Below are 19,268 nucleotides of genomic sequence, written 5' to 3' on the forward strand. Positions count from 1 at the left end.
TTTCTAAATCAGCTCAGATTTATTACTGTAATTTTCATCAGATACCTGATACAGTAAACGTTTCTAAAGATTTTACAGTTTTTATCTAGCAAAGACAGATTGTTTAGTCTACCTTACTGAATGACATCATGCTATTTATAGTTGCTCTATGAAAGACATTTACCTCTGTGTATGTCTCTTTGACCTAGCAGGTTTGGAGGTATAGTTAATGCCTTCCCCATTTCAGAAATTGTATGCCTAAATTTGTGTGAACATATAAAAACACATAATTTTTAACGAGAAAGGACACTGCTATCAACTCAAGATATGAGTTACCTCAGACTGAAATGAGTGAGATAGATAGTGCCTTTATAGAGCTATTACTTACGACTTCCTGCTTACTTCCCTCTTAATCGATCATAAATTTAAACTCTCAGAAACTTACTAAAGACAAACAAAGAAGAGCATCCAAAGAAAACAGGAGAATAGGATATTGAGTTCTGATGGCGTCAGTAGAGTCTTGCACTCACACATCAACTACTCAGCCTTGCTCATAGCAATTCAGCACCTCGAGAAACAGAGCTTTATCAGCTGGTACTTGATGGTAAGTATCAGTTAATTTCATAAATGCAATTGAGGTTCTTTCTTGCTATTATAATTCACAAAAAATAATGAAATGCTAAAGAAAATTGCTAGCTGCTTAAACTCCACGCTTACAAGCAATTCTGTGCAGCTCTTATTGCCTTCTGTCAAACAGAAAATTGAAAGCATTCATAATAAGAAAAGTTTGTTAAGCTTACTTGCATCAGTATAACACTATTTATCATCCTGGCTGGATCCACTGTCCAAAAGAGCTGTGTTAGAGCTGAAACTACTGGTACTTGATTAGACAGGAAACACGAAACCGCTGAGACCTGGAGTTACCTGCTGAACCAGCATGTGGCGAAATGCCAGCCCCTGCCAAAAACTGTTCTGCATGCTGTCTGCAACAGTGTATGAGGACAGTGAAGTAAAGGAGGCGGATAAGAACAGAGATAGGTAGGAAGGAGAGGAGCTGGCTTTAACACAGCAGGGTGTAATCGCAGCTTGGCACCTGCACAGCCAGCAAAAGGAAAAGTCCTTTGAAAATGACAACTGAGAAACTCTGTGCATAGGCCTTCTGTGAAATAACATTCGATATCACGTGAATAGCATTTGATGCCAAATGCTATATCCATCAGGGAGCTGTTACTTGCCAAGATTTGTTCCTAAAGCAGCATTTTCACTAAAGTCTGCTTCTGCTGCTGTAACACCCAGCGATTGTATCACAGCGAGAGTCTAATGTTCCCCATCTGAAATACCAGAGAGGAGAGGGAAAGAGGGAAAGATTCAGTTGGTCTATGTAATTCTGATGAGTTTTGTTCTTTTTCTTGTGAACGTGACAAAATAGGATTTAGCTCGATTTGACTGAAATGGACAACAAAGTTGAGATGAAATTTTGCATGAAGAAATATAACGCTTGTAGTAACAGCGTTTTGGAAATTGTGATGAATACTGAACACCAGCCTCACTATTTCGTCCTAGAAGAGGACAAAGGAGGGCTGCTGTGTTATGCCCAGAGGAGTGGGATTTACCAAAATTATAAACCAAACTATTTTTGGGGGGGAAATAAACACAGACAGTGTATGCCCACCAAACACTAACATTAGAACCTAGATACACAGCTGTGTTTAGTTTTGCTGTTAGTAACTAAAAGAAAAAACGCAGCTAAAATCACATTCTGTGCTTTCATGTGAATATACATTTACAATTTGTGTCGCTTTTTTTTTTGCATTGTATACTGAGATAAATTCATGAAATGAATTAATTTCCATTCAGAATTATTTCAGTGTATGAAGCTGTGATGTCGAACATATGCGCAAACTGAGCTACCCTTGATGTGTCGTATGAAGTAACACCACACAAATACAGAGCTGTACAAAACTGTGAAATTGTTGGCTCTATTTTTCTGCAGCTTCTTTCTTGTTATATGTTTGCCTTGTTATACTTTTGTCCCCAGCTATCCTCGCATAAGGTTGCATGGAAAATGGAGTTGCATGCCACATGCTATGGATAAGCTCCCAAAACCTTACACTATGCAAGACAGAGTACAACATATGAGGCAGTACTTTGCATTTATATCAGAATTCTGTGTTTTCCATCTGAAATGAAGTATAAGCCTTTTTGTTGTATCACCATTTTACTTTTGTAAAATAGATAGTGGAGTGACCTAACACATACATCAAGACGTACATCCAACAGGCAGTGTCTCTTTAGCAAGTCCTTTAGTAAGTCCCTACCATAAGATAACTCCTGACAGTTACTTTTTTTAACTCCATCACACATGCTTTTACACCCCCTTCGCTGCATCATGTGAGTAATAACCAAGCTTAAGCGAACAAAACCCCACAGGCTATGGGGACACAAGTCTTGAGTCTTGAAAGCGGTGAAGCATGGCTGCTGTTCTTACATTTGAAGCAGACTTGCTTTATGAGTAAGATTTCACTGCTAAGAGCTAGCATCTGACTGCTCCTCAATGGATTCCAGTCTTCCTCTGACATTACTTCATGGTATGACATCTGGTATTTTATAGCCATGGAGTGTAAAAATAAATACTGAGTGTGTAATTTGATAACTTTAAATATATTACCTTAAACTCACCCATTTATTTATTCTTGTAAGAAGCAATGTTCTTTATACGATGACTAATTTAAGAAATCCTTCTTTGTTTGCCTGAAGTTTGTGTTGTTTTTTTTTTTTTTCTCCTGAAAATGTAATATTTTCCAGTGGGGCAGATGGACTGTTTGTTGCTAAATACACCCTAATGATTATGTTTTCCATTGGCTGCTGTGAACCTGGTCCTCCTGGTGAGATCTCTGGGGTTTCCTCTTGCATAAAGTCCTTTTTTGTGTGTGTGTGTGTTGTTTATATATTTTAATAGAATGATTATTTAGCATTTTATTACACAGCTATTAGCTACTCCATCGTTATGACTACCTTTAATTAGCTTTAACAACATAACTGAAATCTGTTAGATCCTCTACAACTACAATAAACCTTTAACACGTTGATTACCCTCAGGTAATCTCACATCACAATATATACTCCTAAAGATTAGGCTTCTCTTTACTCATACCTCCCACTTTTCACTGAGCTTCAAACATACAAGAGGATGCTCTTTGTACCTTGTGCTCTTCTTCCGAGTATAACTGTGCAGCCTGCAGCCCCTTAACTGGCATGACTTGCTGCAGGCTCTGTGAGCAAACGCCTTCTAATTCAAAGACCACCCCTGGTACAGTTGCCATACATAAAAGCCCACCTGCATTTTTTTCAGCAGAGATAACGGACTCTGGATTAAAGAAAAACAACACGGAAAGATCAGATTTCACAGAGCACGGCGTGGATTGGTTGTCCTCTGTAATTCTTTACTCGGAGCTGTTTCATGGCACTGTCTCTCCTGTGAATTGGAAGGACAGTTCTGGCTGTAGGTCTCCTCACCTCTGGGTTTCATTCAACAGAAGTAAAATATCAAATTTCCTGGTCCTCTGTCCCCTTTTGCCCATGATTCCACAGGGAAGCTTGTATAGCACCTGGAGCGGATGACACTTGTGAAGGGACACATGAGGCTTTGCTCACCTTGGGCAGCAGTCTTCCCCGACTCCTTACCTTGTAGGAAACTAGTTTTACTTCACTTTTTCATCCTCTTTCAGAGGCTTCAGCTAATTTGTCTTTCTCTTGCTTTGAGCTTCTTCCCATCTATGTGTGACATGCACTAATCATTACAAACAGTTCTGTACTTTGGTCAGGCAGTGGCTACCTTTGCCATCATTCATCATATGGTGAAGAAGTTCCAGTTATCTTATGGAAAAGAGAGGACAGGTCCAATGAAGGTAGGATGACCATGGGAAACAGAACACACAGGTGGGCTGCACAGAACAAGTATAGGAACTAAGTACATGTAAGAGCGGTCTTGCATCTCAAAGTGGAACACCAGTGGTCCTAAAGTCTCCAGCTCTGTGACACCCACTAATCTGTTTCTGAACTGCAAAAGCACAGGAACTCACCAGACACCTATTTCCTAGTTTATGTGTATTTTTGGCAGGTGGGGCTAGATAGAAGGCTTCATAACTACATGCAGCATAGACAGAAATAAATGCTAAAGCTCCTTGGCCCGTCCTCACTAAATTGGAGCCTGAGATACCCACATCAGCTTTCAGTCTGCCCACATCCACTTGGGATGACCGAATCAGAGCCTTTTTCAGGTGTCTGTCTGATAGGGGTTGATGGTGTTGAGTGGGCAGTCTGATCTTGTGGGTGGTAACCCTATCCATGATAGAGGGCTTGAAATAAGGTGACTGTTAAGGTCCTTTCCAACCCAAGCCATTCTACGATGAGTTAGTGGTGTTTCTCTGAACAACACATAGCCTACGCTAAGATCGGCAGAGAAACCCTGGTTTCCTGTGCTTCCTACTACTTGTAGCTGCTGTGGTGGGAGAACCACAGCCCTCCCTCATGATGACATGCAGAACAGAAACAACTCCTGCAGCAGTGTTCAAAATCTGCCTAATAATTACATATTTTGGTGCAGTTATACTTCTAGGCTAGGCCTCAGAAAATACAAAAAATATCCCAACTTATTTTTATGCTGTTGGATAGTGAATATGAAAGCTTCTACCCTTTGTACCCCAGTGCTTTGATTTCCTTTGAAGCTTCACTGAATAGACCACGATTTAAAAACTGCACTAAAACTGCTTTTAGTAAAACAATAGAACGAGCTCAGCTGAGCAGACTGGAGGTGAAACCGTTCGATTTTTACAAGAAGGCAAATGACTTAGATTTTACGTTCCATTAACTAGATGTCCCGTTTAATTTTTGCATAGTCACTATCACAGGCAGATGGACCAACGATCCAGTCTGCTGATAACGGAGCAGAATACAGACGTGTCCTTGTGCCACAGGATGTCCTTACGCTGTGTACTGCCGGCAAAGATGCTAGCTCATGCTGCTGCATCACGAGGCTTATTAGCTGGGACTTGGCAGCGTGCTTGCATGGTGACTCTTGTTATTTGGTACAAATTTTAGGCAGAGTATGTTCTTGGCTGCCTCTTCTGTACAGCACAAGTGAACCTGAAGTTTATTTCCCCGCTGAAAGCTCACTGTGACAAAAATGCCAGAGCTCCTAATAAAAAATCCTTATTTAAATGTCTGCCTTGTTTTTTTGAGGAATACTTGCACTTTGTCTAACATTAACCAGTTTAATGAATACAGAGGTTCTTTTTCTGCGGACACTATTATGTCAGACTTGACTGCGACATAAAAGACTTAGAGGTTAGGAAGGAATGATGAAGGCCCTTTGGTTCAAAATATCATATGTGACGATGGCTAGTGCAAAGCTTAACTTCTTATTTAGTTGTTGCACTTTTAAGAAGAAGCTTATTTGAAAATAAGCATCCCATTATACTCTCCATGAGTATACACTCACTTGGGACTGTTAAACACTCACTCTTAAACACTCACTTCGGACTGTTCCACTGACAACAGTGCAGAGGGAAATCTGTCTATTGGAATTGTTCTGGAAGCCACATTCTACTATCTTAAAACCAGGGCGTTCTTGGAGTCCACACCTTGAATTAGCTGGGTTCAGAGGACCTTCTCCTGTGCATATGATCACAGGGAGTCTGAACCCCCTAACCCAGCTGGGCACAGAAAAAACAGCAATTGCCACTACTTTGGGCCAGTGCTAACACTCCAGAGGCTCTACAGCAGCCAGATCACAGACTGACAAGCTGAGAGCCAGTCCAGGTAAAATAAAATAATTAATAAATAAATAAAACGGAGGAAGAATGCCTTTTTTGCTCTTTTTGCTCCTGGAATTTGGTTGCTTTTGGCAGAGGAGTGCCAGTGCCAGAACAGGGGCAGGGACTGCACATCTGGAGCAGTGGGAGCATAGCTGGTTCTTCTGGCAGCAGCCTGCCCTTAGTGGGTGTAGGGGCTTGGCTGCGCCTTCGCCCTGCAGCCTTAGAGTAGCATCTGGTGATAATCTCAGTAGGAGCACAGTCGCATAAATCAAAGGGCACCAGTTTTTCATCAGGCCTGCTAAATTCATTTCTCACAGCTGTCCTCAAGACCTGTCTTTCTTTCAAGGTTCTATCCCATACTTGACTTTTCTAATCGAACATCTGACTTCAAGGGATTCATCTGTTCATCTATTTCAGTGAAGTTAACACTTTCAGTGCCTTGGAAGAAAAAGAAGGAAATGGTCAAAATACTTTTATAGTTTTATCATGTGTGCCACCTGTCTCTCAAAGCAAATGCAAATGCGAAGTGTGCTATGTTGCCTTGTACTTAAAACGTACAATATTCCTGCTGCTTACCTGAGCCTTTCAGACATGTAGGATACTGTAATCACAAATTACTATTCAAATGCAACACTGAAATGAAATGAAATGAAATGAAATGAAATGAAATGAAATGAAATAAAATAAAATAAGCAACTTTTTTTCAGCTTCTCCTCTGGGCTGAACACACCAGCAGTTCTCAGCTGTTCCTCATACACATTGCCCTCCAGACCTTTCCCCGCCTCTGCAGCTCTCCTTCAGATGCTTTCCAATAGTTATATGTCTTTTTTGGTACTGGGGTGCCCAAACCTGTACCCAGTGGTCGAGGTGAGGCTGCATTAGCACAGCATACAGGGGGACAGTCCCATCTCTCAACCAGCTAGTAATGCCATGGCTATATCTAAGCAGTCTAGAGTATCTCCTCCTCAGCAAATGCAGCTGTGAGCACTGCTTGGTAACTGTAATGTGTGTCTTTTCTTTCAATACATGCACTCAGGAGTCTCACTGTGCCCTGGAGAAGAGTGCCCTGCCAGGACTTGCATCCCAGTGTACCCAGCCTGGCAGCAGAGCTGCAGGCAGATGGAGTGGCTCTGTGCTCTCTGCCAGCCCCTGGGAGCAGCACCCAGCTGCCGGGCAGCCCTGCTCCTCCTTGGTCATGCACAGTGCCTTTCTGTTCCACAAGAAAGCAGTAAGGTCCTTGGCCCTCCTCTTCAATTGGCAGTCTAAGAAATTCTTAGAAAGAAAGGAATATATTGTCTTCATCTGTTTGTTGCTCTGAATTTTAATTCGGAGCACTTTGGCTCACCTACCCTCAGGTGCCTGGCACAGAAAGCTGCTTCAGAATTTTCACTGCTGATTCCTTCTTTACAATCTGTATCTCTTTATCATTCTGACCTGATATGCTGAGTACAAATCAGAGAGCAAAATCAATGCAGGTTTTGCTCTAACACCAATATCAAACTATGAACCACATCTTTTTATTCAATTGTGTGAACACAAATTCCATAAATCAGAGTCAAAATGGACTGAAAAAAATTCAGGATTGAGATGAATTGTCTCCAGAAGTTTGTTGCCTATCGACCTGTTCTGCAAATCCGAGACCAGCAAAAGTCCTGTTAAATTCTATGAGATCTGTCTGCAGTGGGGTTTTTGGAAAGAGTCTAATGTATAGCTATAATTATCAGTTCTCACTTTGCAACCAGACCTGCTTATCATTGTAAATGGAACAGAGAGCACAGGATTCACTGAAAAATTGCTGCTTGAAAAATAATACTGATAGCATAAATATGTAAGCTAGTTGGGCAGGGAACAGTAGCACTACAGTTTGTTTTATTTCTTTTGATGTAGACGGTCAAATGGCAGGGAAGTTCACCTCATCTCCTACTGTTCATGCTGCCTGAACAGTAAAAATACTGAATGGTGAACTACATTGCCTGCTTCTCGTTTTTGATGCTGTATGAATACTCACAGCAGAGTTTGCTTACAGACCACTGAACAGACTCCCACTATATGGTCTCAATCTCTACTACTTTCTTGACTCTTGTGTGAATGTTATACACACAATGCATCTCCTTAAATAGTATGTTTTGCAATGAAAGATGGAGTACAATTTCTTTTATGCATTCAGAGGTAAAATTAAGGAGAAAAGACAAGTGAAAGACAGTTCTGTGAAACAGAGATGATATCTCCTTCTGGAGATAGTGAGAAATGATTAATGATGGCCATTCCTCTTCAACTGCATGGAACAATAAGTGTTTCCTATGGTGTGCTGGCCATGTAAGGCTGTTTCAGATGCACAGACCACACTTCTACAGATTTTAGAATTTCAGGAGGCCTTGAGCTCCTGTTTATTGTGCAGTGTAGGAAACAGTCCTATATAATGTACTAAACTAGAGTTCCCTGCAAAGTGTTAGCAATGTATTCAAGAAAAGCAGCTCCTTAGCTTCACTTTTTCATATTTTTTTCCTTCCAGAACCTTGATTTGCCTTCTAGGACAGCAAGTTAATTTTACTGTCTTTCATGTAGGTGGTTCACTTACCTTGGATTTCATTTTTTAATTAAAAAAAAAAAATAGTTTGTACATTATTTTTGTTGTATCTATGCCTGGCTAAGTGCTTTTGAAAGTCCTGTATTAAACATTCCAGGCTAAGAATCATTTTGAGAAACCCATGAGTGTCTCCAGGAGAGTGAACACATGGCAGCAGCAAATGGAAGGGCTTGAGTATGGTGTACAGTTGGGAGCAATGAGGTTCACTGAAACTCATACCAGAAGCTCCAACAAAAGCTGTATTTCTTCATCCCCTTATTTCCAAAAGACAGTAGAAGCAGGTGGATTCAAACTGAATGGATTAGACTGAGTAGATGGTTTTGATATGTATTTTTATAAGTATCTTTGTGTAAGTACATCTTAAATTTATGCTTATTTTTTTTTCCCAGAACATAACTGTTGGACTTAAACACAAGGTCAAACGTGAATTTTCTTTGATAATATACTACATTCCTATTTGTAACATATACACTCTTAAAAATGAGGAAACTGTGTTGACTGGAATTGGACTTACACTTCCCCAGGAATCATTCTTGCTAGAAGACCATAGGTTTCATCTAAAGTAGGAGACCTACGAAAGGTTCCAAGCTCCCAAGTGTGGTTGCAAGCTCTGCCAATGTCCTCATACTTTATGTCCTTTTTGCCCATAGAATCATAGAATCGTTTGAGTTGGAGGGGACCCTTAAAGATCATCTAGTCTAACTCCCCTGCAATGAACAGGGACACCTACAGCTACATCAGGTTGTTCAGAGCCCCACCCAGCCTGACTTTGAGTGTCTCCAGGTATGGGGCATCCACCACCACTCTGGGCAACCTGTTCCAGTGCCTCACCACCCCCACTGTTAAAGAGTCCATCTCCTTTTATCCTACAGCCCCCAGTAAGATACTGAAAGGTCCCCCTGGAGCCTTCTCTTCTCCAGGATGAACAGCTTTAGTTCTTTCACCCTGTCCTTACAGGGGAGGTGTTCCATCTCTTAGATCACTTCTGTGGCCATGTTCTGATTCTTTACGTCTTCTCTTACTCCTCAGGCTTTCTGTTCCTCTTCTCTACACATGACAGGAGTCACAACATCATCCACCAAAGTCCTGACCTGGAGTATGGGACCAGGTTCACATGCACACACGAACCTGGAGATCAGTTTAGATACAACCATAATGAGCTGGGAGCCTTCACTTTGCCTGTGTAATGTGGATGTGAACTGTTGTTCTAATCAGTTTTAGAAAAAAAAAGGAAAAAAGGGTAAGAAAGAGCAATTGAAACACTTCATATTTCTTGTTTATAATAAGGAGGGTAGGGAGGCTATAAAAGGTAGATTTAATATGCCTGGTCTTATAGGAAAAAAAGGAAAAAAACCTTGGCAGTATTCTCTTTTTCCTTTAGGAGAACATAAATGATGATGTGCTGGGGGAATATCAGGTGATGAGAAAACAGAAAAACTAAAGTTGTGGTCTTGGGGCAAGAATGGATATAGAGGTGCCTGAGTTTTCATGGATTCCACTGATCTGGGCTCTTTTTTAGCAATTGCTAGTGTTTTTATTACCAAATTATTAGTTATCTGATAAGAGGATACTTAAAATTGTTTGTGCATGATATTGGAGTGTTCATAGCTTTTCACCTTTTAGAAGGTCCCTGACATCATCTGGAGAAGAAGTATGTGTGATTTTCATCCAAAAGAATATGGTTAACTACAATACAATGCTGCTGGTGTGCTTTCCAAGTGCTTTCTTTTTTTTGCCAGTTGTGTGTATGACATTTTACTTTAACTTGGAATTATGAAAGGAGACCAAAGTAGAAGAAGGAAAGAACATTTATTACACAGCAAAGAAGAACTTTTGCTTTTTTTAAATATTTGGAAAAAATCTGCAGTAGGGAACAGTACAGGAGGAGCTCCTTTCCACTTCTCAGTTCCCTCAGCAGCTAGTTTTCATCACATTCCCATGTGTTTTTTTCCATGAGACAGAACAATTGCTAGCTATTGTGCGTAAGGTACTGTGGGATCAGAGACGCTTAGCTATGGTATGCTGGGATGTTAACGGGCATTAAAATATCTGAAATTTGCTGAAGCACAGATATCAAATCTGAGAGCATTATCTGCATGACCAGTTGGTTTATGCAGTTTTTGGAGTGTGATGTTCCAGGATCAGCAGCATGCTACACATTGGCTTAGAGAAAATATTGTTACTCTTTTCTGTTTTTTATCCACCCCAAGCTCACTTCCAGATTTTCTTACCCAGTTGTTACACAATAAGAATGAGTCATAGCCTTTACCTGACCAAAAGAATTGGTAGTATCTGCTGCATTGCAACACATATAAGCCTAACATTTTGGAGGAGTTAACATCTCAATACAATATTTAAAATAACCTGAAAATCTCCAGTCAAAACCTAAGAGAGGAACAGGCCAATTTTTTTTTCAGCCTTTACCTGCATTCAGTTATTGGAAATGAGATGACTCACACTTCTGTTTAAGCAGAAACAAAGACATATGCCCAGCCACCACCTATTGGGTGACGGGAGATGAGCTGGAGTAAAAGGAATATAGCAGTGAATTCTAAAAACAAATGAGAAAGGTGCCTTTTCCCCTAAGAAATCTTGACTTTTTTATGGAAAACCATCTCCTCCATAGAATACCTAAGAGCTGGAAGATTGTTGCATTTGGTACTAAATAAATAAATAGAAATCTGTCTGCTTCAGTAACCTGCTCTTCTTAATTGTGAGAAGGCCCAAAGAAGAGTAGCAACAAAGCAAAAGCATATGATATTACCAGTAAGTACTCTTCCAGTGTACACTCACTGATCTCCTGGCCTGGATGTCATTTCATGGGTACCCCACATAACTCTCAGTAGATCTTTCTTCCATGGATCTGTCAAGCTCCCTTAAATCCTTGTAAACATTTCACATCCTTCAGCAATTGTGGAACTCTCACTCTAGTAGGGTAAAGAAACTTCTTTTCAACCTGACTCTTACCAGATTCATTTTATGCCTCCGACTTCTTGTAACTTAAAGATGGAGGGAACCACTAATCACTGGTCTTTATTCATCACCTTCAAGTGACTCAAAGCTTGGAGGCATCTCCCATTCCCTAAATTGTTTCTCTTCGAGACCAACGTGTCCAGGTTTACTCAGCAAACATGCATTTGTCTTTAGGAAGGCAAATACATTTGTGCTTCAGTCTTTGCAAGAGCTCAGTGGGCATGAGAGCTGCTGCCTCACTTACTGCTTTTTTTCTGAGACTTCTCAACTACTCATTGGCTTCCCAAAAGTAATTGGAATGTATCCACTCAAAGATGTGTCCATATGGCATACCTGGCTTGCTCTGAACAGAGTTTGGAGGAGTTAGGCTGGAGAAACACATGGAATATCAATCATCTTAAGGTCAGAGTTCTCAGCTAAAGGACTATAACGCTCTGCGCCTCCTAGTGCTGCTCTGAGTTTATAAGAAGTGTTTTCCATGAACACTTCTGTTCTTTTCTTCCATACTTTTGCCCTAATTATAGTTATGACTTCCTCCTATACGGTACAGCTTCTGACACAAAACTCCTTAGCACAGAAAGAATTCAGATGGTTGGGACACTCTAATGATGAACATTAGACAGCTATGTTTATCTCCTGATTGCCCTCCTTGAAATGAACCTACCTTTTCCTTTTTCCTTTTGGGTGATGAGCAGGCTCAGTAGTGCTGACTGTTTACAGTCATGCTACTGTTGAGCTCACTGCTCAGCTGTTTACAGTCATGGGGGAAACCGAACTGTTGTACACACAGAGGAAATGAAACGATTCTGCCCAAGACCCCGCACTGATGAAGCCTCTGAAGGACAAGATGTCGGAAATTCTAAATGAAGGGTCATCCTGCTTCATACTGATTTTTCTTCATTTTTATTGACACAGAGAATGCCAGAATGATAGAAATTGAGAATATCAGTAAAGTTATATCAGGCTATTTTTTCCAATTTGTTTTGCACATGTGCTACACATTCTGTTCTGGTTACAAATGGGACCACGTCATCAACAAGACTTGTAAATACATCTCATCTCCCTTCTACAACTGCCTATTGACCAAGAGTTTTTATAATGAACTCTGGTCTTTTATTCCCAGGAGAGATTTTTGTTGTGCTTTTCTAAATTCTGGAAACTGATGGGAAGTCTCATTTTTCTCTGCAAGACTCTTTGTGAAGGCTACAAAAACAGGGATCACAGAATCAGAATGGCCTGGGTTGAAAAGGACCACAATGATCATTGAGTTTCAACCCCCCTGCCATGTGCCAACCACCAGACCAGGCTGCCCAGAGCCACATCCAGCCTGGCCTTGAATGCCTCCAGGGATGGGGCATCCACAACCTCCTTGGGCAACCTGTTCCAGTGTGTCACCACCCTCTGTGTGAAAAACTTCCTCCTAATATCTAACCCAAACCTCTCCTGTCTCACTTTAAAGCCATTCCTCCTTGTCCTATCACTCTCCAAAGTGATCAACAAGGGATCAACAAGGGAGTTTGTGGGCGTCCCTCACACCATCCAGAGCTCATCGAACGCTTGAATATGATTTTAAAAAGGTTAACATTCATGAATTCAATTGAAAAAAAGATGAATCATGGAAATTTGCAGAGATACATCACTTGAACCCACACGTACTTTTCCAATTTTAACAGGCTATATTATAAACAGGCAAACTCATTTAAACGTAGTGGATACTAAAGTGTGTATTTTGACATCTCAGATATCCATCAATGGACAAAACATGTAACTAATGTTCAGAAGAAGTTATGTCCAGGACTGAGAGTTTATTACTCATCTCAATGTAATCTGCAAAAGAAATGAACACAAACTTTAAAAAAAAAAACCAACAAAAATAACAAAAGAGCCCATGACCCTTTAATGGGCTCCACAGATAACATAAATGCTGCTACACGGGACTTCTGACAGGACCCTGGCTTTGGAGTGGTGTTTCATTTCTGTCCTGTTCCTTTCCAGCACGGCCAGGTGGGCTCCTGACTGTGGTGGCTGGTTTGATTCCACACAGAGGTACATACCGGCACTGGGGAACCAAATGGAGATGGCGACAGCTGTTGATGGCTCAACCGCGTGAAATAGGGACCTGGAGGGAATGGCTTCATGTGGTATTAGCAAGTCCATGAAGCTCAGGTAATTTGTTTGTTTGTTTGCACCAAAACTTTGTTGCAGTAGTGGAATCCACACACCTTTAATTAAGTAAAAAGAATACAGCTCCTCCTTCACAGCGATGCGTGCTTATCCCAAGGGATTTGCTCATCAGTTTGAAGGAGTTTTATACCATATGTCGGGAGATGCCATTGGCTTCTCATGGTCCTCAATGTGGCTGCTCTTTTAGCTCCATCATAAATCTCCTCAGACACAATCTCATTCAACACTTGCTAAAAGGAAGGTCTCTAAACCAGGTGGGAAACGTGTACACTTTGGACGCACCAAAGCTGAGCAACGATATCACAGTTTTCATTGTACTCCTAAGTCCCATCTCTCTAACACAAACCTGAGCTTTAAACGACAGAAATAAGCCTCCTTTGAAATACATGATGGAATCGAAGGAAGGTTTTCCAAATTCCTGTGCTGCCTGGGCTTTTTATGGGTTAAACCCGAACACACTTTAAAAAGTTCAGCTTCTTCAAAGCACGATTTTAAGTCCCACTAAGCACGCTCCCCAAAGGCAAATACAAACCTCCATTCGCTCCTGAGCACGCCGAAGCCCCTAAATTTTTTTCCCCCCTACAGAACGGCAGTTTCTACCAGGACACAAACTTTTTTTTTGGTCCGTCTTTCCGCGTAGCATCCTCGCACGGACGCCTCACAGCACCCATCTCCGGCGCACGCCGCGCTCGACGGCACCGAGGAGCGGCCAGCTGGAGGGCGAGCCTTCACCCGCGGGGTGCGCGCGGGGCCGGGCGGTGCGGTGCGGTGCGGAGCGGGACACTTACCCGGCGTAGCGGGGGCGGCGGGGCGGCAGCGCAGCCTGGAGGCAGAGCAGACAAAGGGGCAGGAGCGCGGCGGGGCGCGGGCTGAGCGGCATGGTGCGGACAGCGCGCCCTCCCCGCCCGGCGGCCGCCGTTCCGCGCGCACAAAGCCGGCGCGGAGGCGGGGGCCGGGGAGGAGCGGAGCGCGGCGGGCGGAGGTGTCGCCGCCGGTCGGCAGCCGGGGGAGGACGGCGGCGGGGCAGGGGGACGGGGCGGGGGCTGGGGGCGAGCGGGTGGCACGGCTCTGCCCGGGTGCCGCGGGGGGGCGGCGGCTACAGGTGCGCGGCGAGGAGCCCCGCCGTGCCTCGGGCTCTCCCCGTGAGTTGGGCGTCGGTGCAAAGAGCGTGACGGGAGTTAGCATGGGTGGTGGAGAGGGACCCTTAGGCACTGCGAAGGGGGGAGAAGGCGGGATGTCCAATGACAGCACTGCCGAGAACCTCGGGCCGGAGCAGTGGGAAGGAGAAGAGAGACTTCTGGAGCCAAATAAAACCTTTTGTTTTTATTTCATAGAATCATGGAACGGTTTGGGTTGGAAGGGACATTGAAGATCATGTAGTTCCAACCACCTGCTACTGGCAGGGACACCTCCCTCTAGACCAGGTTGCTCACAGCCCCATCCAGCCTGAATGCTCCTGGGGAGAGGGCAACCACAACCTTACTGGGCAACCTGTTCCTCCTCATATTCTTCTTCTTTTTTTCTTCCTCCTCATGTTCTTCTTTCTTCTTCTTTTTATTTCATTTTATTTTGATGGCTGTGGTTTTGCTCTTTCTTTTCTACGCTGCTGAGAGTGAAAGACCCACCCGACACCGGGTTACTGGAGCACAGGGAATAGCAAAGAAAATGGGGAGAGTTGTATTGCAAATAAATGTGGTTTATAGAATTCATGTGGATCAGTTGTTAAAATAAAAAGTAGATGAAAACGTAGTGCCAATGTGGAACCCATCGATAGCTCCTTTAGTACTTTGCTGTTGACTTTGCGCTTCAGAAGTGCTTCAGAACCGACTGATCCTTTGCCTCCGAGAGACAAACAGAGAGTGGGCTGCAGACAAATGAAAGCAGCTGACATTCGAACATGTGTGAGAACTCCCGTAAATCCTTGTTAATGCTTCAGGCATAGGGAGCTGTTTGGAAAGGTCTGTATTAAACCACACACACTTCATGCTCTGTGGCTGAAAGGTGAATGAACGTTTTCCTTTGTCTCTTTCCATGTGGCACCAAATCTGATGCGAACTCTGTGGTGGGGTCTGGAGATGGAAAAGACCTGGTCCGGGGCACGACCACCCCATTCTGCTTGGTTACTAGGGCTTTCTCCCTTGAACTCATCTTTAAATCTCAAATTTGTTTCTGATGGAGCTACATGGATGTGAATTTGTGTGTTTGTGCCAGGACACAGATGTGTGTTCAGCAACAACAAGGGGTGTAGTATGGCTGTTGTGGAGAACGCTTTCCATTTCCTACAGGGGCAAAAAAAAATCAACACTCTTCTGCAGATCTTCAGTCCTGTAGTAAATGCAGTTCTAACTTTATGGACGTGTATTTAATGTACAATCCCATGTTCAGGGGTGACTTCAGAGGCCTCATCAGCTGTCATTAGGTTGAATAAGGGATTTTTTCAGAGCATGTGTGGGATACCGAAGCCAAAAGTACTGCTTTTTTTTTCACTTGTTATTCCTGGTTGCTTTTCTCACTATGTATCCTTGCTACACCTGAAGTGCATCAGGTAATGTGTTGATTTATTAAAATGCAGCTTGGCTGTTGTTCTAAAATATCTGCTTTAGGGATGAAAATTTGGCTTCATTTGAGCTAGAGAGAATTTTACTTTTGGCTTCTGTTGGCAAAATGGCTTGGCTATTCTAAAATGTTTGCTTTTAAGATGGAATCCTGGCTTCATTGGAGTTAAGGATAATTTTAATACGGGCTTCTGTGGCTCTAGGCTTAAATCTTACCTTTCTGCAACATTCCCTAGCAGTAAAATGCAGGAAAATATGAGAGAGAGTTCAAGCCCCAAAACTGAACAGTAAAGATAAATAACAGCATGTGGAATAACACTCAAAAGGAGGCATTGCTATCTTCCTGAACATGCAATTCTTCTGCCTGTTTAAAATGAATTTTAAATTACATCTTTAGAATTGCAGAGGCGCTGGAGAGACAATCAGAAATAGCTTTAACAGAGTCTGGAATAGCGAGGGGTACACAGCTCCCTCAATCCCACTCTGGCCCATCAGTTTAAGTTGTAGTGGGTGATTGGGCAGGCTGCAGGGAGGGCTGGAACTTCATAGAACTGGCAGCTAGGAAAGGACTGAAATGCTCCAGACAAGCCTGGAAGCTATGCATGTGGTAACACGTCTGGAAAGATGGGCTATAAAACTTGCACCCAGTTAAGCAAAGAATTTTTGGAGGAAGAAAGTCAGGGGTGGGAAGAGGAATTGCCATCATCAGGGTTATGGTGTGCAGCTTTGACTTGAAGGTGTTGAGAGCGTGTGAAGGAGCAGGAGAAAGACGGGACGTAGCTTCCCTCTCAGTGAATAAAGAGGTGGGATTTAGCAGGGCATCCCACACTTTACAGGGAGCACAGGCTGCAGAAGCAGAAGGAATCCTAGATGGAATCCTATAGAGGGTGGTGAAGAGGAACAGGCTGCCCAGAGAAGATCCCATCCCTGGTGGTGTTCAAAGTCAGGTTGGGGAACCTGATCAAGCACCTGATTTAGTGGGTGGCAACCCTGCCTATGGCAGAGGTTTGGAACTAGATGATCTTTGAGATCCCTTCCAACCCAAGCCATTCTATGATTCTATGGTGTGAAAACAAGAAAAGCTTCACAAAAGGAGAGTGGGCAGGTAGCCTACCTTTGGTACTTGAGCTTGAGAACATGCCATTTAGTGAGAAGTCTGTAATTGCATAGAAGAACTGAAAAAGGGAAATAGTTTCTTACAAACATTATTTATACCTTTGGGCAGTTCCAAGTCTCACCTCTATGAGGAGGTTCATATTGCCAGAATAAATGATCCTCGCTATGTCTCTTAGAGCCATAATGGTACAGAAACAGGAGGTTATACAAGGCTTATGTCATTCTAGTTCAAATCACACTGGTTAATACTAAACTGGAATAAGGGTGTTCACGCTGGGTTTTGCACTGCTATAACTAGTTTTAAAAAATTGAAGTTGATGGAGTGCAATGTTCTTTTAAAGAGCTGGTCTCTGTTTCCTTTAACTCACATTGAGACTTCGAGGCCTGAAGGATAGTGAGAGTGGCTCTTCTGATTCTGAGCTAGGTTAGATTTGGGGTCTGAAAGAACATGAAAGCAATATAATACATACGTGAAAGCCATGGTTGAGTTAACTTTGTATAGTCAAGAGTGTTACTGTAGCTGATAGCCTGAGAACTTAGCACTGCTTAGGGCTGGTTATCCAGGTTGTGCTAAGCTTTGCACCGTCAAAGGCACATGACATTGCTACCTGAGCCAGCATAAGTTTAGTTGGTCTACTAGGCACTGCAGTGGCAAGATACCTAAGGTGTTCTCTTCTTTAAGTTCCTTCAACCTGCTGTTCAGCCTAACACAGATTTGTGTTCTTCATGGGTCTGCTGATAGCTGGTGCTGGGGAAGGTGCCACCATCACCTTGCCATTTCTGTGGCCTAAGCCATGGTGGCACAGGAAGGAAGGAACAATCAGCTGGTCTTATAATAATGGACCAGTGCTGAGCATTGCCCTGGAGTGTATTCAAATGTAATTAGCTTTCTGAAATGAATTACAAGTGTCCTTAAAAGTGATTAATTTTGCAATTAAGAATCTTGACGCAGCTTACATGGGGATGCTGCATTACTGCAAACAAGTCCTTTAATTTGTGTGAAAGGCACTGAAGTGTTATAAAACAATTCTCAAACTCTTTCACTTGAAATATTTCCATCTTTTCTTCTGCCATTATTCTGTTGTTCTACAGAAGGATAGAAACTCAGTTTAGATATTCTTTTCCATTTTGTAGAAATGAAAGACATTTAAATCTGGGTACACTTTAGAAACAGATACAGGAAATCAGATGCGTGACATGCAAATCATCAAGACATCAATGCCCATGGGAGTCTTTAGAAACAATTCTGGTAGGTAACATTTGATGACAATATTGCATAACGTGAGGAGTTCTGTTCCTTAGCATGCTTTAGTCTTGGAAACAATCATAGAATCAATCACAGAAGCATAGAACGGCCCAGGTTGAAAAGGATCTCAATGATTATTGAGTTTCAACCCCTTTGCTATGTGCAGGGTCACCAACCGCTAGACCAGGCTGCCCAGAGTCACATCCAGCCTGGCCTTGAATGCCTCCAAGGATGGGGCATCCACATCCTCCCTGGGTATGCTTGTATTCATAGCTTTCTTCACAAATATGAAATTCCTTTTTAAAGCAACCCATAGGAATGAAAAGTTTCTTAGAGGGACCTGTGACAGGTAACACTGTGATGGAAAGCTTGTTCTATCTTGAAATTTTACCATAAAACATGCATGGTCACTTCACTTCTGATTTTTAGCTGACTTTGAAAAAAAGTGTTGATCTTGAAAATTGTGTATTATTATTTTTTTTTTTTGGGGGGGGGGGGGCTGGGATGATGGGTGGGAAGGGAGGGAGAACGATGTATATAACTGGATAAACAAATTGCAGTGTGACTGTATGTAGACTTTGTATAAGTATCTCTTTACCCTTAGTAGAGATACGCATCATAAAGCATTCAAGGCCAGGCTGGATGGGGCTTTGAGCAACCTGGTCTAGAGGGAGGTGTCTTTGTCTGTAGCAGGGGGTTAGAACAAGATCGTCTTAAATGTTCCTTCCAACCCAAACCATTCTATGATTCTATGATTTCCTATATATAAAACTAAGGGATTTTCATTTGAGTGAAAAATCAGCCTTTCCTGT

At 42.5% G+C, this 19,268-nt stretch overlaps 1 protein-coding gene across 3 annotated transcripts in view; it reads right to left on the reverse strand.

Moving 5' to 3' along the window:
* CPA6 (carboxypeptidase A6) overlaps positions 1 to 14,496 on the reverse strand; it is an 87,055-nt gene extending 72,559 nt beyond the window's left edge. For all 3 annotated transcript variants that reach the window (NM_001396602.1, XM_025147084.3, NM_001006344.2), the window contains exon 1: positions 14,328 to 14,496. In NM_001396602.1, coding sequence (NP_001383531.1) covers positions 14,328 to 14,419 — 92 coding nt within the window. In that variant the 5' untranslated portion in view covers positions 14,420 to 14,496. The remainder of the gene's footprint in view (positions 1 to 14,327) is intronic.
* Between the last annotated feature and the right edge of the window lie 4,772 nt (positions 14,497 to 19,268).

The sequence above is a fragment of the Gallus gallus genome, chromosome 2 (assembly GCF_016699485.2).
Source record: "Gallus gallus isolate bGalGal1 chromosome 2, bGalGal1.mat.broiler.GRCg7b, whole genome shotgun sequence".
NCBI lineage: Eukaryota > Metazoa > Chordata > Aves > Galliformes > Phasianidae > Gallus > Gallus gallus.